The sequence below is a fragment of the Balaenoptera acutorostrata genome, chromosome 11 (genome assembly GCF_949987535.1).
Source record: "Balaenoptera acutorostrata chromosome 11, mBalAcu1.1, whole genome shotgun sequence".
Lineage (NCBI taxonomy): Eukaryota > Metazoa > Chordata > Mammalia > Artiodactyla > Balaenopteridae > Balaenoptera > Balaenoptera acutorostrata.
Window position 1 is genome coordinate 10,131,014 of NC_080074.1, and position 18,500 is coordinate 10,149,513.

General features: G+C 41.4%; 1 protein-coding gene across 1 annotated transcript in view; it reads left to right on the forward strand.

Annotated features, from left to right (window-relative positions):
- Positions 1-18,500, forward strand: part of FAM227A (family with sequence similarity 227 member A) — an 88,969-nt gene that overhangs the window by 60,788 nt on the left and 9,681 nt on the right. Inside the window, 4 exon segments of the mRNA XM_057556551.1 lie at positions 9,210-9,367; positions 11,424-11,576; positions 17,647-17,773; positions 17,776-17,849. Coding sequence (XP_057412534.1) covers positions 9,210-9,367; positions 11,424-11,576; positions 17,647-17,773; positions 17,776-17,849 — 512 coding nt within the window.

Consider the following 18,500-nt stretch of genomic DNA (forward strand, 5'->3'; position numbering starts at 1 on the left):
CCTGGATTTCTCCAGGATTTAAATTACTTGCTTGAAACTCAAGAGCCTGGGTGTAATGGAAAGAGAGCAGAGTCTCAGTTTTCTACTCTATAAAATGGGGACAATAATTCCTAGGTCCTGGTGTTCTTATGAGGTTTACCTGAGGTAGTGATGATAATTAACATGTAATGAACACTTACTCACTACATGTCAGGTGCTCTACTAAACCTGTGCATACAGTGTATTTTACTTTACTGTTACAGTCGTTTGAGATAATTACTCCTGCTATTCTTCAGTTTATTAGTGAGAAAAGTGATGCTCAGAGCAGGTAACTAATTTGTCCAAATTCACAAAGCAAATAAGTGATAAAGCCAAGACTTGCATGCAGATCTGCCTGACTCTGAGCCTGAGCTCTTAACCTCTGAGCTTTGCCACCAGCACAGCCCCCAGAACACAAGAGGCGAAGGATTACGGTGTGTTCTCTCCTCTTCTCCTCCCCTCCCGCAAATCTTCCCTACAAACCTCAGTGCATGGTAGTTTATATCAACGGCACGTTCAGTCTTATGTAGTGGGAAGAGGCCCTTAGGACCCTGAACAGGGCAAGAGGCTTTGGGGCTTCCCCAAGCCACCAACTAGCAAGGGAGTCAGGCCATAGAATTTGGATCAAGTATAGCAAGTACTGTAGATTTCTTTCTTTCCTTCTTTCTTTCTTTTTCTTTTCTTTTTTTGGCCGCGCCGTGCAGCTTGCAGAATCTTAGTTCCCCGACCAGAGATTGAACCCGAGTCCTAGCCACTGGACCACCAGGGAATTCCCTGTAGAAGATTTCTTGAATGTTCTTTGTTTCTCCATAATTATTCCACTGCCTATTTCCCCTCAGCATTTAGCAGTGAAACTTTTGAGAAGTAGCAGGGCCTGGTGGAAAAGACGGACAGACATGGGTTCAAATCTTGGTGCTGCATCTATCTCCTCAGCTGTGTTACTTGAGGGAGTTGTTTAACTCTTCTGACCTTCTTCTGTAAAATGGGGGAAATAAAGCCCAGCAGTGTTACAGTCCTTACTGCTGACGGGGCTCGTGGAGTTGCTCTAGAGACAGAGACAAGGAGATGAGTAGTCATGTCCTACTCTGGGATCTGTCCTGGTGGGGTGGTGAAGCCCAGCAGTTAGAGTGGATAGTGGCCGAGTTTAACAGGAGTGGAAAGCAGCTGAATGGCCTGTGAATGGCCTGGCAGACACATGGAAGGGAGATGCCTCAGTGAGCTATTCACCGGGGGTGGGGTGGGGGGGGACCTTCTGGATGTTCCTGACAGAAGAGCCAACACGTGACTCTACCACTTTAAGAAGCACAGCACTGATACACTCTGCTGCCCATTCGTTTTTTTTTTTTTAATACCATAGTTTTTATCGAAAAGATCTTTGCCTGTGGTAAAACCAAACAGTATTAAAGGATATGTAACAAAAAGTTAATCTCTCTTCCACGCCAGACCCTATGCACCCTCCCCAGAGGCAAACCAAGTTTTTCCTTATATCCTTCTAGAAATGTCTGATGCATGTCAAGGAATATAAACCATTTTTTTAAAACAAAAATTGGTATAATATATATACTATTTTGCACTTTGCTTTTTTGACCTAGCATATAATAGCTAACAATTATTGAATGCTTATATAGCAAACATTGTTCTAAACACATCATACGTATTAATTCATTTAATCCTCACACAACCCTAAGAGAAGTAGGTTTTATTTATTATCTCCATTTTATGGATCAGAAAACTAAGGCTCAGAAATATTCAGTATCTTGCCCAAAGTCAAATAGCTAGTAAGTGGTAGAGCTAAGATTTTTTTAAAAGCTATAATTCACATACCATAAAAATCAGCATTTTAATGTAAAATTCAGTGGTTTTTAGTATAGTCACAAGGTTCTATAATCATCACCACTGTCTACTTCCAGAACATTTTTATCACCCAAAAAAGAAACCCCATACTCATTAGCAGTCACTCCCCAGCCCCCTCTCCCCACTGCCTCTGGAAACCACTAATATAGTTTTAGTTTGTATGAATTTGCCTATTCTGGACATTTCATATAAATGGGAATCATATAATATGTGGCCTTTTGTGACTGATTTCCTTCACTTAGCATAGTGTTTTCGAGATTTATCCATGTTGTAGCATGTGTCAGTATTTCACCTTTTTTATGGCTGAATAATATTCCATTATATGACTATACCAAACTTTGTTTATCCATTTACTAGTTAATGGACATTTGGACTGTTTCCGCCTTTTGGCTATTATGAATGACATGGCTTCTATGAACATTTATGTACAAATTCTTGTGTGTACATATGTTTTCTGTTCTCTTGGATATATACTACCTAGGAGTGGCATTGTTGGGTCACATGGTAAGCCTACGTCTAACTTTTTGAGGAACTGCCAAACGTTTCCACAGAACCTTACCATTTTACATTCCCGCCAGCAACATACGAGGGTTGCAATTTCTCCACATCCTTGCCAACACTTATTTTCCATTCTTTTTGGTATAGTTATCCTAGTTGGTATTAAGTAGTATCTCATTGTGGTTTTGACTTCCGTTTGCCTAATGACTAATGATACTGAGCATCTTTTCATGTGCTTATTGGCCAGTTATATATCTTCTTTAGAGAAATGTCTGTTCAAACCCTTTGCCCGTTTTTAGATTAAGTTTTTGTGTTTTTGTTGTTGAGTTGTAAGAGTAGAGCCAGGATTTTAACCCAAGCAGCGCGACTCCAGACCCCATGTTCTAAATCAGACTCTGTACTGATTTCAACATATCTTAGAGAGTATTCTGAATGAAAGCACATACAGATCTATCACAATCTTATTTCATGGTTGCACCTGTATTCTATAATTCATTAACCATTTTCCTATTCGTGGACATGTACGTGCTCCCAATCTTTGCTATTATAAACACTGCTGTCTTGAACATCTCGGTATTTGTGTGTTTCTTGGCTCATATGTACAAGTATACATGTAGGAAGAATTCCTAGAAGTAGAATTGCTAAATCAATTGTATATCTTGAATTGCTCTCCAAAGAAGTTGTACCAATTTATATTCTCACCAGCAGCATGTGAGAGGCTATCCATATACCTTTGCCAATGTTGTATATTATCAAATTATTTGTTGCCATTCTGATGAGGGGGAAATGCTATGTTATAATTGTTTCAATATTATTTAATTATGAGTGAAGTTAAATCTATTTTCCTATAGTTATAATCCTTTGGAATTTCTATTTCCGTGAAATGCCTCTTCATGTCCTTTGGTTTTGGTTTTGTTTTTTTCTATTCTTAGTAGAAATATTTCTGTTTCTAAGGTTCTTAGTCTTCTGCTCATTTTTGATTTGTAGAAGCTCAATTCTTAGTCATATATTTGGCAAAAAATGTTTCCTATTTAATCTTTTTACTTTAATTATGGTATTTTATTCTAGAAAATTTAAATTTTTATACAGACATGTTTATTGGCCATCTCTTTTACGGCTTCTGGATTTCATTTCCTACTAAGAAAGATCTTTACCACTCCAAGATTTTATGAAACATTCTCTCCCATTTTTTTCCCCAACGTTTTTATATTATCACCTATTCTTAATAAAAAACTTTACTCGCATAACCCAGATGTCACCAGGGGTTACTGTACTCCTTTGAATTTAATTAAAGATTGGTTCAAGCATTTGCTATATGATTTGTTTGGAGCCTCATACCCTCCCCCAAATATCTGAACTTTGGGGACTTATGTTTTCTATGGCACTGAGCTCCTCTTTTGTCCTGCATGTGCTGTGCATGTACCACCTCTTCCCTTGATTTTCACAAAAACTGCTCACACAAGGCCTGTGTGGGTGTGTTGTGTATATAGAAAACTTTACTAAGTTTAAAGAGATGGGAAGAAGGGGAACCATATCACAGTAATGCAAAGACCTTTAATGTGAGTTGCCTTCTTAAAACCCTTTAGTCTTCCCACAATTTGCAAGACCATCCTCTGTAGTCGTGTGCACTTTCCTCTCTCTTCTTTCCCCAGACTCCTGCTCATCTCTAATGTAGAGCAATGTAGCTCTCACTCTGCCTTTGGCTCTAATCTTTGTTTTCCTGAGAAAGGACAGTCCCCTCCCTCTGGTGTATTCTGGTACCAGTGAAGTCAATTTTTTTTTTAAATTTTATTTATTTAATTAATTTATTTTTATTTTTGGCTGCATTGGATCTTCGTTGCTACGCGCGGGCTTTCTCTAATGGCGAGCGGGGACTACTCTTGGTTGTGGTGCGCAGGCTTCTCATTGCGGTGGCTTCTCTTGTCGCGGAGCACGGGCTCTAGGCTCGCGGGCTTCAGTAGTTGTGACACATGGGCTCAGTAGTTGTGGCTTGCGGGCTCTAGAGCACAGGATCAGTAGTTGTGGCGCACGGGCTTAGTTGCTCCATGGCATGTGGGATCTTCCCGGACCAGGGCTCGAACCCGTGTGCCCTGCATTGGCAGGCGGATTCTTAACCACTGCACCACCAGGGAAGCCCCGAAGTCAATTTTTTTACATCCCTCTACGCTAGAAATAGAAGGAGACCTCAGTAACTTGATAAAGCCATTAGCAACAAAGAACCTACAGAACAGTGGAACGGTGGAGGTGTTCGGCTTAACACCAGGATCAAGCAAAGGACACCCATCATTCCACCTCCCTTTGAAGTTGTTTTGAATCAGGGCATCCAACTTCAGGGCTCCCTTACCTCCTTAGGCCTCAAAGGATTTTCCTTACTTTCTTACAAGCTCCTTCATTCATTTAAAAGGATTTTAAAATATTTGTCTAGCATTTTTTAGGTGTTTTGTCATGAGTTTAGGGTATTCTATTAAAATTTTAATGGCATACACTGAAGACCTGGCAATTTCACTTCTAAGAATCTATCCTGTAGAAATGTTCATACAAGGCCATCCCTTACAGCATTAATCTGTACCAGCAAAAACTGAAGAAAATTAACATTTTAGTAGATAAATAGGTAAAATGTGACATGTTCATAATATAGATACTCTGTTGCTGTTAAAAACAAGACAGATTTATACCTTATCGTATGAAAGAATTAAAGTCAACAATGTCTAAAATTAATAAATCAAGAGAATACTATAGGCAATGTATTTAGACACTGATGAGTGAAAAATTAAAGTAATAAAACATGGTGTATAGTATGATTCTATTTTTATTTTTGAAATACATTTTTGGCATAAAGTCATTATATGCTTATAAAAAGGTTTGGAAGGATACACGGAAAAACACTAATAGTATTTACTCCTAGAAAATGCAAGTGAGGATGGAGACTCTTACCTTTTACTATATACATTTATACATTGTATGAATTTTTCACAAAGAACATAAATTTATTTTGTAAAAAAAAAAAAAAAAGTTTTTACTCTCAGAGATAGCAGAAAAGGATATGTAAATGTCAAAACAAAGAACTTTTTAAAAAGATATACAATTGGCCCAGAATAAGAAAGAGGATGGTCCCACTTCAGATGGTCCCATCTAACATGCGTTCAGGGAGAGGGACCAGGCTGGAAAGAAAGAGGGTCCAGGAGTTACTGAAGGCACTGAAGATGTTTAGGTTGGAGAAGCAAGACTTAGAGAAGATGTGAGGGCTCTCCTCAAAATTTTTTTTTTTTTTTTTTGGACACGCTCTGCGGCTTGCAGGATCTTAGTTCCCCGACCAGGGATTGAACCTGGGCCCGGCAGTGAAAGCGCTGAGTCCTAACCACTGGACCGCCAGGGAATTCCCTCCTCAAATATTTTAAGAACTGTTAATGTAACACACAGTCTGGAGGGAGATGGGGTGGAATTACAGAGAGTCAGATTTTTATCTGGAGGAAGAAAGAACTTCATAGGAGTCCAAGCTGCTGTCATTTTAAACCAGCTCTACCCTCTGGCTTGGCTGCAGACTGTCTGCTGGTTCTTGTTCCACTCTGGCTCTCAAACCATGTCATTCCTCTTGCCAGGTCTCTGATACCAACCCCTTTACTCTAGCTCCTGCTCTGCTTTCTACCTGCCTCTTGGAGCCGAGGTTCCAGAACGACTCTCCTCTTGCCTAGTGGCTTGTCTTTGCCCAGTGCTATGGCTCTGAGCCAGCCCTTTCCCTGGGAGGAGAAACCGGATGCTTACTGACAATGGAACTGGATGTTTCAGAAGGGAGTGTATTCCTTGTTTCCAGAGTTAGGGAAGCAAAAATGGACAAGTACCTACTGAGAATATTATTGAAATGATGTGTATCAGTTGGGATTCTTTGCTTACAAGTAACAAAATCTGCCAACTTGAGCAAACACTGCAAGAACATTGAGTAGCTGAACAGTGTGAAAATCAGTCCAGGGACCAGGAGGAGAATCAAGGCAGTTGCAACCCTTGAACCAGCTTTTCAAGGTGACATCTCTGGTATGGGTGAACCCCCACGTGTTTTCAGTCTATATTTCACCCCACTCAGGACTCAAAATCCCAGAAGCCGGAGTTTTGATTGACCAAGCTTATTCCATGTGCTCTGGCTCTAACTGGGTAGATGAGAGGAAAGCTCTGGCTGGCAGAGCCTACAAAGGCTTCTAAGGCTCCCTCCTGTGGCTCTCATGGGCAGCAAGACATTTGATTTAAAGTCCTTCAAGCTCAGATGCAGTAGAGGGCAGGTAAACTCCCCCAAACACACAAGAATTGGGGGTTGTTAGCAAAAGGAGAATGGGTACTGGGCAACCGAAAGACCAGCACTTGAATAAATGTGGAACTAGATTAGTGGTTCTAGATCTTTGGACTTTTCTAGACTTGGAAAAACTTTTTTTTTTTCACTAAATAAGTTCGTTAAAACAAACTGACTGCTATCTGGTATCGTCATCATTTCATAAAAGAAAGGTCATTAATGTAAAAAAGTAGAAAAACAATCTCAGAATAAAAGAGAGTCCTTAAGTGAATAAATTTCCTTTAGGTCATGGAATTCCCTGTCGGTGCAGTGGTTAGGACTCCGTGCTTCCACTGTAGGGGCACAGGTTCGATCCCTGGTCAAGGAACTAAGATCCTACAAGCTGTGTGGCGGCAGCCAAAAAAAAAAAAATTACTTTAGGTCAGATGTATCTTTCCTTGTTTCCCTCATTTTGCTGGAGACCATTGAACACAGACTGGCCCCCATTTGGAGATGGGCTTTTAGGAATCATTGGACTAAATGATCTATAGGTGCTCTACTAACCCCAAGTTTCTGTGAGTCCAGTGGGATCTTGCTATAGAATAGTGGTTCTCAACTGGGGACAGTTTTGCCCCCTAGGAGACATTTGGCCATGTCTGGAGACATTTCTGGTTGTCACAGCTGGGGGTGAGGGGCAGAGTACTACTACCATCTCTTGGGTAGAGACCAGGGAGGCCACTCAATGTCCTACAATACAGGACAGTCTCCCACAACAAATCTGGCCCCAAATGTCAAAGTGCCAAGGTTGAGAGACCCTGCTATCGATAGAGGAAATCTCATTAAGCAATTAAAATGAATAGGACAGAGAAGAGTGTGGTTAGGTGCTGCTGCAGCCTTCACTCATGAGATAGAATTTTTGTCTGGTTAAATTATAACCGCTTCTTCCAAATAAAACATATTTTTAAAAAAATACAAAAGAAGCACATAATCACCACTGACATTTTGGAAAAAGGCAGAGGAATATAAGGAAGGAAAACAGATTACTCTCAGCCCCTGCCTGTTCTCCTTCCTGATCTCTGTTTCCTCCTGGTTGTCTATTAGCATCTCAAATACAGCACATCCAAAACAGACCTCTTGATTTTCCTGCCCTGTCAACCTCTTCCTCCCCACATCTTCCCAGCTGGGAAACTGGCACCTAATCCTTTAGAGTCACCCTTGACTCCTCTCTTTCTCACACCTACGTCGACTCCATCAGCAAATCCTGCCAATTCTGCTTTCATAGTATGTTGCAGATTCCATCACTTCTCACCCCTCCCCGTTCCCAGCCCCAGCACTGCCTCAACCACTGCAGAGGCCTCCCAAGTGCTCTTCTAGTGTCCACGCTTACCCACTGCAGTCATTTCTCCACACATCAGTTAAAGTGATCCTTTTTTTTTTTTTCATTTGTATTTTTTGGCCCTGCCATGTGGCATGTAGGATCTTAGTTCCCCAACAGGGATTGAACCCACACTCCCTCCACTGAAATCACAGAGTCTTAACCACTGGACCACCAGGGAAGTCCCAGTTAAAGGGATCTTTAGAAAAAATTAATCAGATGTACCCCAGCTCAAAACCTTCCAGTGGCTTCCATCACACTTAGAAAATCCTAACTTCTTCCTGTGGCCCAGAGACCCCGCTCCTTCTTCAGCCTCATCATTTGTTCTCATTTGAACCGTGCAGGCCTGGTTCCTGTCCCTCAGCCACACCAGGCTCCTGTCTGCTTTGGGGTCCCCTGCACTTGCTGTCCCCTTTGCCTGGAGCATCGCACAGATCTTCCTTCCATCATTCAGGACCTGCCAGGATCGCTCCTCCTCGGGGCAGTCCTCCCTGACCTCTCCATGAAAAAGATCCCTCTCCTCCCCAGTCTCCCATCCCGCCACCCACACCCTTGCCCTACTTGATTCTTACCTAAAGCCCTTATTATTCCATAGTATCATGTTATTCTTTTACTTGTTCGTTTGTTTATTGTCTTTCTCTCAACTATGATACGAGCTCCGTGAGGGCTGGAATTTGTCTTATTCTCGGCTGAAAGGCCAGTGTCTAGATCAGTGTGTATATGTAGTAGTCACCCAATAAATATTTGCTGAATGAATTGTTCACATTTTGGTAACTATGCTTCTAGTCTCTTATCTATCATTTTTTTTTGGTTGATTGATTTCATATAATTATATTCATTTTATATAAAATATATAATATTATCTACCTAATTTTGTATCTTGATTTTTTAAATTACCGTTATATCTGAAACAATATCTTAGTACCAACTCTTTATAAACAATTTAATAGTGGCATACTCTTCCTTTGGGTAGAGATATCAACATCTCCTTGAACATTTAGGTTGTTGTAACCTTTTGCTGTAGTAATTGTCACTGCAGTAAACATTACAGTGCCTATATCTTTTTTTCTTGTGGGTAATTTCCTTAGGATAGCATCCTAAAACTGGAGTTACTAGATAAAGGATATGAGTACCTTTACATTTCTTAATATGAGCCATAAAAATGATAATATCCTTTATTTTTTTTCCTATCTCTTTCCTACTCAGTCTTACCCTGCCTGCAAAAGCCCTGAGATGACTTCAAACCTCTTCAACATTTATGGGAAGAGCCCTCTGATTGTATACTTCCTCCTGAACTACGCCTCTCTGCAGCAGCCTGGCAAAGACGTGTTGATGGTCAGGAGGGAAAAAACCAAGAGCATCCCATATCCTTTCCACCATGGGCTGGGCACACATTACTCCAGGCCCCTGCTTCCTCTTCCCAGAAGCAGGGGTGAAGAGACAGGAATCCAGCCCTTAGCACAGCACCTGACACATAGTAGGGGCCCATCAAGGGTGACCATTTTTACAAGCCTACGGGTCAGAATCTTGCTCATTTTAATTCCAAATCTGCCTCATGCACTGGCTGTGTGGGACCCTGGGCAAGTCGAATTTCCCTGTGTGCGATAATCTCTTCCTTTCTACCAGAAAGAATGGGCTACTTAGGGACTCTAACATATTTTGCAACTCAGCAATGCCTCCTAGATGCTCATTGACCCCATAGTATATATTGATCAGGAATTTTGGTGTCTAGGTGTGTGTTTCTTCCAGCACCCTCCTCACACACACCCCTCCCCAGACCCATCAGCAAATTCTTGGCCCCGATGACATTTATCCTAAAAATATGGTAAAAAGCTCAGATCTTAAGAAAACAGGTGTGATATGTGTTGGTGTCCTGAGTCTTAACAGTTTACCATAGAGGGTCAGAGCATGGAATCAAGTAGACCTGGATTCAGGAACCAACTCAACTGCTTACCAGCTGAGTGATCTTAGACAAGTTCCAGCTTCTCTCTGAGCCTCATTTTTTTCATCTATAAAATGGAGATAACAGTACCCGCCTCATAGAGTTGTGATGCGGAGAACAAGCACAACAGCGGTAAAGGCTTATTTAGCACAGTGCCCGGCAGGTAACAAATGATTGAATGTTACCTATCAGCATATAGCTCCCCATAAGGAGGAGCTTTCATAATGAAGTAGGTAGGACTTAACTCCTGCCCTATAGCACTTCATATCCACAAGCATATTTATATATCTGTAGGCAGAGATTAACAACGCACAATTCATAGTACTTTATTGTTTATAAAATGCTTTCCCTTATATCACCTCACTGTTCTGTAAAGACAGTGTAGTGTAGTAGAAGGAGCCTGGGTTGCGGATACACAGCCCTGGATTTGAGTCCCAGCTCAGCAACCCACTGGCTTTAAGATCTCATGTGCACAGCTTAACCTTTAAGCTCAATATCTTTATCAGCTCATTCCTAAAGTGAGGATAGTTATACCAAATCAATAGTGTTGTGACCAGGATTAAATGGCATACAGCTGGTACTAAAAAAAAATAGTAACTATCATTATTATCATTAACATCATCTAAGGTAGGTACTATTATCCCTATTTTATAGATAAGGAAATGGAGACATAGAGGATGACATAGATTGTCTGATGTCCCACAGCTCGTGATGAGTGTGGCTGAGATTCTGACCAGTTCAGAAGGGGTGGAGGGGTGGCGAAGGTAGAGAGAACTTTTCAACATACAAACCTGAGATGGGGAATGAGGACTGGGCCTGAAAGGAAAGGAAAGTTGGAATCCCTTCCTATTCACCACTGTGATAAGAGAGTAAGAATTTTAGATGATAGTCTAAAATAAGCACTTCCTAGCCCTTCCATCAGCAGGAGGGGAGAAAGACTTTATTAAAAGATGGGGGGCTTCCCTGGTGGCGCAGTGTTTGAGAATCTGCCTGCCAATGCAGGGGACACGGGTTTGAGCCCTGGTCTGGGAAGATCCCACATGCCACGGAGCAACTAGGCCCATGAGCCACAATTACTGAGCCTGCGCGTCTGGAGCCTGTGCTCCGCAACAAGAGAGGCCGCGATAATGAGAGGCCCGCGCACCGCGATGAAGAGTGGCCCCCACTTGCCGCAACTAGAGAAAGCCCTCGCACAGAAACGAAGACCCAACACAGCCATAAATAAATAAATAAATAATTTAAAAAAAAAAAAAAAAAAAAAAAAAAGATGGGGAATGGCCTAGCCATGGAGAGGATAGCTTCTCTCTTTCCCAAGCAGGCCATGGAGTGGTTTCCTGCTCAGATTTCCAGAAACAGGTCGGTTTCCCCACCCTGCTGTCACACCCACCTCCTCCGCATGTACTGGACACACCCCACTAATAATAATGCTGAGTCAATACCAACTGACAGTGTGGGATTTTCCTCGACATGAAAGTCACTGAGTCCGCCCTGACATACGTTGAGGTCATCAGCCTGACCCTGAGCAACATGAAGAAGCGGAGGGACGACCTCCACCAGCTGAACCGGCTTCACTGGAGCGAGTGGAATCATTTCAGTGCGTACCTGAAAGAGCTGCACAACAACTTCCTCAGGTATTTAAGGGGCCTTCAGGGGAAGAGGCGTGGTTTCAGCATTTGTCTATCGCAACACGTCACACTAATTTGTAACTGGGGTCCAGCCCCATAATGACCTGTGAAGCGCATTCAGCTTTCTTGTGGTCAGAATGTAAACTCCACGATAACAGAGGCCGGATATTTTTTTAAAGTTATTTTTTCCTAACTACAAAAACATTTATGCTCAATGAAAACAAACAAAGAACCTGGAAAAACACCTACAGGTACACATGGCCAACATTTTTCTATAAATTCTTCCAATCTTTTTTCCTGGACACATGTATCTGGATCTCTAAACAAAAGTAGTAATCGCGCTGTCAGACTATTTTTAGACTTTCCCCCCCATTAGCAGCATATTATGAACATTTTCCTGTGCCTTCTCCCTCTTCAATATTTTTATTCTATTTAGAAATTTTTCAGACCTTTCAGGAAAGTTTAAAGGACAGTGCCACGGACACCATTATGCCCTCACTGCGTTTACCAATTATTCACACTTTGCCACATTTTCCTTCTCTCTCTAATAATTAGGTCAAATAAAAATTTCCCCAATTGTGCCCAAAGTACCATTTTTGGTTTTACTTGCTGCTCCAGGATCCAGTCAAGGATCAGGTATTGTATTTTGACGTTCTCTCTTTGGTGTCTTTTAGTCTATGATAGTGCCCTGGCCCCCAGCTTTGTTATTATTATTATTATTATTTTTTATGACATGGACTTTCTGGAAAAGCTCAAGCCACGTTCTGGATTTTTCTGATTATTTCTTCAGGGTATCATTTAACTTGTTCCAATTGATCTCATATTTCCTATAAGATGGACATTGGATCTATACTAGAGGATTGATTAGATTCAGGTTAAGTCTTTTTGCCAAGAATACTTCACAGAGACCTTGTAAATTCATGTTATACCTCATTAGGAGAAACTTAATGTCGGGTTGCCCCACTGCTTGTTTAAGGTGGTCTCTGCCAGAGCTCTCCGTTGTAAGCGTACATTTTTGCCTTTCTAAGTAGTCAGTAATGAATGGTGCGACTCTTTGAGACTGTGAATATGCTTTCCCAACAACCTTCATCCAGTGGTTTTAGCGTCCATCCACGGTCTTTGCCTGAATCAGTTGTTACGTTTGGGGTTGCAAAATAGTGATCTTCTACATCTACTATTCCTCCTGCTTTTATTAGCTGGGGGTTTTTTTGGTAAAAAGGAGCTCACATTCTTTTTTCACTCTTTGTCTCTCATGTCTTCTCTGCCTGCCCCCATAACTCTTTCATGTGGCCACTGTGAAAGAGAAGCTTGCAAGAGAAGCTTGAGAAGTATCTGACAAAGGAGAAGGAGATTTTCATGACTGGATTAGACCAGAACTGGTCACTTTGTTATCCAAAACAAAACTGGATTCAGTTTGCAGGGGAGAAAGGGGGGAATTGCTATTGGCTAGACAGCCATCTATATCTGCCATAATATGAGAGAAAGAAAAATATGAACTCATAGATAAATACTTTGTTATGCAAAGTGATACAATGAAGTTATTTCTAAAATGTGCTGGGACACAGACAAACAACACATACACACACTTGTTAAGCACCAGCACAGAAATGCAGTTCAGCCTAAACTTTCATCAAAAGATTGGTTAAATAAACTATCAAACATGCATACTCTGCAGACAAAAAAATGATGATGTTGATCTATTTCTATTTTACAAGGAAAGATGGTCACAACATATTAATGGCCCCCAAATCACGTTATAAAATGGTGTGTATAAATAGGCACAGTTGTTTATCCTTATTTTACAGATGTGGAAGCTGAGGTCAAAGGACAGAACCTTAGAGGGCAACTGCATATGTGGGAGAGGATAGAGTATGGGGTAGAGGGAGAAGGAATGACCAGAAGGAAGGAGGAGAGCTTATATATAAAGGCAGACCAACAGAGAATGAAGCTGAGAGAAGAAGGGGAAGTAGTGATCAGCAGTGTGAGTGCCAGACACACAGAAACTTGGGGCTGAGACAGGTTTGGTGCTTTGGTAGAGAGAGCAGTCAGACACTAGAACGTGGGACATTAAGGGGAAGGTATGAGTCCCCATGTGGGGGTGGGAGGGGGGAATAACTAGGAGGCAGAGGAACAAAATTCTGAATCAAAAGGCAAGATTGGATGGTAACAGGGCTATTTAAAAATAAGGTGGAAGACTCAAGCCTATATGAAGAGGGAGAGATTGGAGGTGCAGGTGAGGGAGGAGAAGGTCATGGTGGGTTAAGGGAGAGGGCACAGGAATTGCTGTTTAGGGCTCTTTGCTTCTGCCTGTGTTACTGTAGTTCATTATGCTGTTTGTTCTGTAGTTCATTGTCCCAGCAAATATTTTCAGCACCTTCTATGCACCAGGCATTTTATTTTGTTTACAAAACATTGTTTTGTAATGTCTGTCTCTTCCAATAGTTGTAACAATTCTTGAGGGTGGGACCCATGAATGGCAGAGGCTACAGCCGGAATATAGGCTTTTTCACTTACTAGCTCTATGATATTTGATCTGTCACATAGGTCATTTAGCTTCAGTTTCTTTGCTGATTTAATGAAGATAGTATTTCCTACTTTGTAGGGTCATATTGATCAAATAAAATAAGGCATGTAAAGCCTTTTCATAACCAAGCCCACAGTAAATGATTGTATAAGTTAGAATTAGGTTTGGCTTCAAGTGACAGAAGAGCACAAAATAGTGGCTAAAACAAGATACAAATCTATTTCTCTCATTTAAAAGGAGTCCAGTAAATATGGCAGTTCACAGTGTAAGGGATCCAAGCTCCTTTTATCTTATTGCTCCATAATCCTCAGCCTCATGTTCCAATATGGCTGCTCAAGCTCCAGCCATCAGGTCCATATTTCAGCCAGTAGGAAGGAAGATGGACTTCCTCCTGGAAGTCACAAATACACCTTCCATTTTCATTCCATTGGCCAGAACTTAGCCCCATAGCCACACCCAGCTGTGGCATTAACAAGGCAAAAATAGTTTAGGGTTAACATTAAATTCATATAGAATATTCAAGATTAAGCCTACAGAGGGAATTCCCTGGTGGTCCAGTGGTTAGGACTCCTCTTTCACTGCCAAGGGCCCGGGTTCCATTCCTGGTTGGGGAACTAAGATCCCTCAAGCCACGTGGCGTGGCCAAAAAAAAAAAAAAAAACAGATTAAGCCTACAGAATATTTATTTCAGAAATATATAAGGAAATCCTTTTTTAATAATGACATCCTTATCAGGTGAATTATAGTAAAGATTTTTTAAGTCAGGAGAAACTTTGTAATTATGTGTTAGCAATTACATTGCCAAATACATCCACTTTTTGTTAGATAAGGTATTATCAAGAAACTCAGCATGGCTTCTATTAATAAAGTGATTCTCAAAGTTTTGTCTCTAGAAAAAAATGGTGGCCTTAAAATACATCCGTGTTGTTAGACATCAGGGCAGGGCTACCCTTGGGAAAGTAGGGTATGACTGAGCAGGGGTATGAGGGGGCGTCTAGGGGGCTGGCAATGTTCTGTTTCTTGATCTGGGAGCTGGTTACATGGATGTGCTCAGTATATGAAATCTCCTTGAGGTGCACATTTAGAGTTTGTGCACGCTTTGGTATGTATGTCATACTTCAAGAAACTTTTAAAAAATGGTGACCATCTACATCCACCAATTTAAAGGACATACAGAGCTCAGAGGACCTTGTCAAGCACTCCAGGGATGCAATCGGCGAATCCAGAATGGGAAATTCTGTAGGACAAATAACCTGGTTTCTTCAGTACATAAAAGGCAAGGAAAATAAAAGAGGGAGGAGGTGCTGTTATTGTTTAGAAGATACTGGAGAGATATATTAATCAAAACATTGTTTGGATCCTGACTTAAATCAACCGCCTGAGATAATTATCTCAATTATGAAATAACTGGGGAAATTTGAACACTGACTTGGTTTTAGATGATATTAAGAAATTCCTTTTATTGGTATATTCCCTCTTTTAAAGACATTATAATAGTTTTGTAGTTATGTTTTAAGAATCATGTCTTAAAGAGATACATAATGAAGTGTTTATGGATGACATGACATGGTGTCTGGGATTTGCCTTAAAATAACCCATTTGGGGTGCGAGGCAAAGGAAGTAACAGATGAATCAAGACTGACTTCAGATTGATAACTAATGAAGCAAGATAATGGGTAAATGATGTTAATTATACAATTTTCTTTACTTTTATATATGTTCAAATTTTTGAACACTATCTTTTTTTTTTTTAATGGTGGCCATAACAGGATCAAAAGGTGACAAATGCCCATGTGGAATAGTATTGATACTTGTAGGTGGGCTAGGACTCTTTTGGGACATCAATTACCACTTGTTCCCCTAACGTAGCGTATCAGCTGGGAGCACTGCCATTGACATTGGACAGACCAAAGCTGTAGGAACAGCTCTGTTTCACCCTCAATATGATTTAGGTCCATCATTTAGCCCATGTGAGGCTTGGATACCTCATCTACAAAACAGGGACACTACTCACAGAGTAGTTGTGTAGGTTAAAGGAGATGTCTAGCTTAGTGCCTGGTTCACAGGAAGTGCTCAGCAAATGATGGCTATTAGAGGTAATATGTGTGACCCCCACACCATGAAGAGTGCAGGGGCCAAAACAGCACTGGGTCTTGGAGTTGGAAAGTTTGCCACTGGGGAGGCCTAGAGCGGTCTCCCTTAGAAAAGGCGATCCAGCAGCTGTTTCGCTGGGGTCTCTGCTCTAGGTGGAGGAAGAGCTTAGCTGGCACATGCAGATGGAGCTGTACAATGAAGGAGTGGGGTCAGTTGCTGCTGCAGAACTTAGTTTCCTTGTGAGTCCAGAGCCCTGATCCTTAAACTTGTATGGGGGCAAAGCACCCGCAATTCAAAATGCCCTTTGTAGAGTTTTATGAAATGTTTCAACATATGATTCTCTCATACAAGCTAAAGATGCTTCTACTAGTGGAAAATAGGAGCCTAAGACATGTCTAGGCTTCAACAAATCAAGAAATGACAATATAGAAAATATTATCAAGGAATTATGACCAAGTTTTCCTGTTAGAAAAATGTCATCATAGCAAGGACAAATGCAGTTCGCTGCTTGTTCTTTGTCTCTCCACTGCAAGCAGAAGCAGGCTCCAAAAGGTTAAGAAAAAGTTGTGGCAGAAGATGCCAAAAATGAGAATTCTGTGTCAACACAATTTTTTCCTTTGACTTGGGGAAAGACCCTCATTGTTGGAATAACCACTGGTTTAGGCCAAGTTCAACACTAGATTCTTAACACCAGTCTTTCTACATCTATTCTGCAGCAGCAGAGAAGTATATGACAGCATCTTAATTCACTTGAATGTATATTTATTGCTATTTTGGCTGCCTTGAATGTCCATAACCTGCTTCTTCATCGAGGGGAGGTCCACTCACACTTCACAGATCAGCTGGTATATCTTGCAGTTCAGCATTTCCGTTGTGTACCCCAAACGTACCTGAACATGCTCCACTGAAAACCTTCTCCTATAATAACAGCAGCAGCGGCAAGCAACATTAATTGGGCACTTCCTATGTACCAGGCACTGTGCTAATCGCTTGACCTATGGTAACTCAATTAATCCTCACCACTACCGTAGGTTCTATTACATTACCATGTTGAGATGAGTACACTGGCAAGGAGAGGTTAAGTAACTTGCCCAAGCACACACAGCAAATGGCAGAGCCCCAAATTGAATTCAGCCTGCCCTCAAGCTCATGCTTCAGCTTTCTCTCAGACCGTTGGTTTTCCTCGCCTGTCTTCCTAATTTGAGTATGATCCATTGAGTCAGGGCCCACATCTTATTCCTCTATGTCCCCCAGGGCTGTATGACTCCCAGCACATAGCAGGGGCTCAGTGACTGAGTTGCTGCTGTGCAGCCAGCTTTCTGCTTCAGTCAGTTGCTCTTGACAGATGTAATGAATGAATTGGTAAATATTTGCCTCTCTTTTCATGTGAAAATAGAGTGAAACGATAATGCTGACTCTTTAGTCTTTTTCCATGTGTCTTTGTGATTTTCCCCACAGGGAGGTGAAGAGTATTGATCAAAGAGCAAAAGACAAAAAACAGGCGAACCACATGTTCATCCAGCCTTCAACCTTCATTGAGGACTCCCCTGAAAAGAAATCTAGAAGAAGCCATCAGGGGGAGATTGCGTTTCTTTTGAGGTTTGTTTGAACGAATACCGTGGGAAAAGTAGAAATGTGAACACTTTAGGAATTATTAATATGTGGAAAAGTATACATAAAAGTCCACTCACTTTTATGTGTTAGTAACTCAACTCTCACTTTATTTTTATTATTATTAATGGTAGTAGTAAGAGCTACCAATGTACTTCCTCTATGCCAAGCATTCGTACTTTACAAAGTGTATTATGAGTCAGAGCTCATAGGTTGCAAGTGCCAGGAAACCAGCTCAAACCAGCTTGAGTGGAAGGAAAATCTCGTGGCTTCAGTAACTGGGAAGGCCACATTCAGGCTGGCTGCAGGCGCGATGGACCTAAGGGCTCAATGATATTTTCAGATTCTCTCCCTTTCTTTCTTGACCCTCTTTGCCTCTGTGTGCTGGCTTGCTTTTCAAGCTGCCCCTGCCCTCAAAGAAAGAAAGAGGGCCAAGAACTGCCCCAACCGTATGTCCTTATAAGTGCATGACCTAAAAGGAAGAGAGACACCCTCTCCCAGCCTCCATAAACCAAGCCTCAATAAAAGTCTCTGATGGTGACAGAGGTGACAAAGCCTCTGTACACTGGTGCCGAATTGAATCTCTGAGACAGAATTTTGGGTAAAGTAGAAAATAATAGATTTATTGCTTTGTCAGGCAAAGGAGGACACAGAGGGCTCCTGCCCTCGAAACTGTGTGTCCCAACCAGGGAGGATTTGAT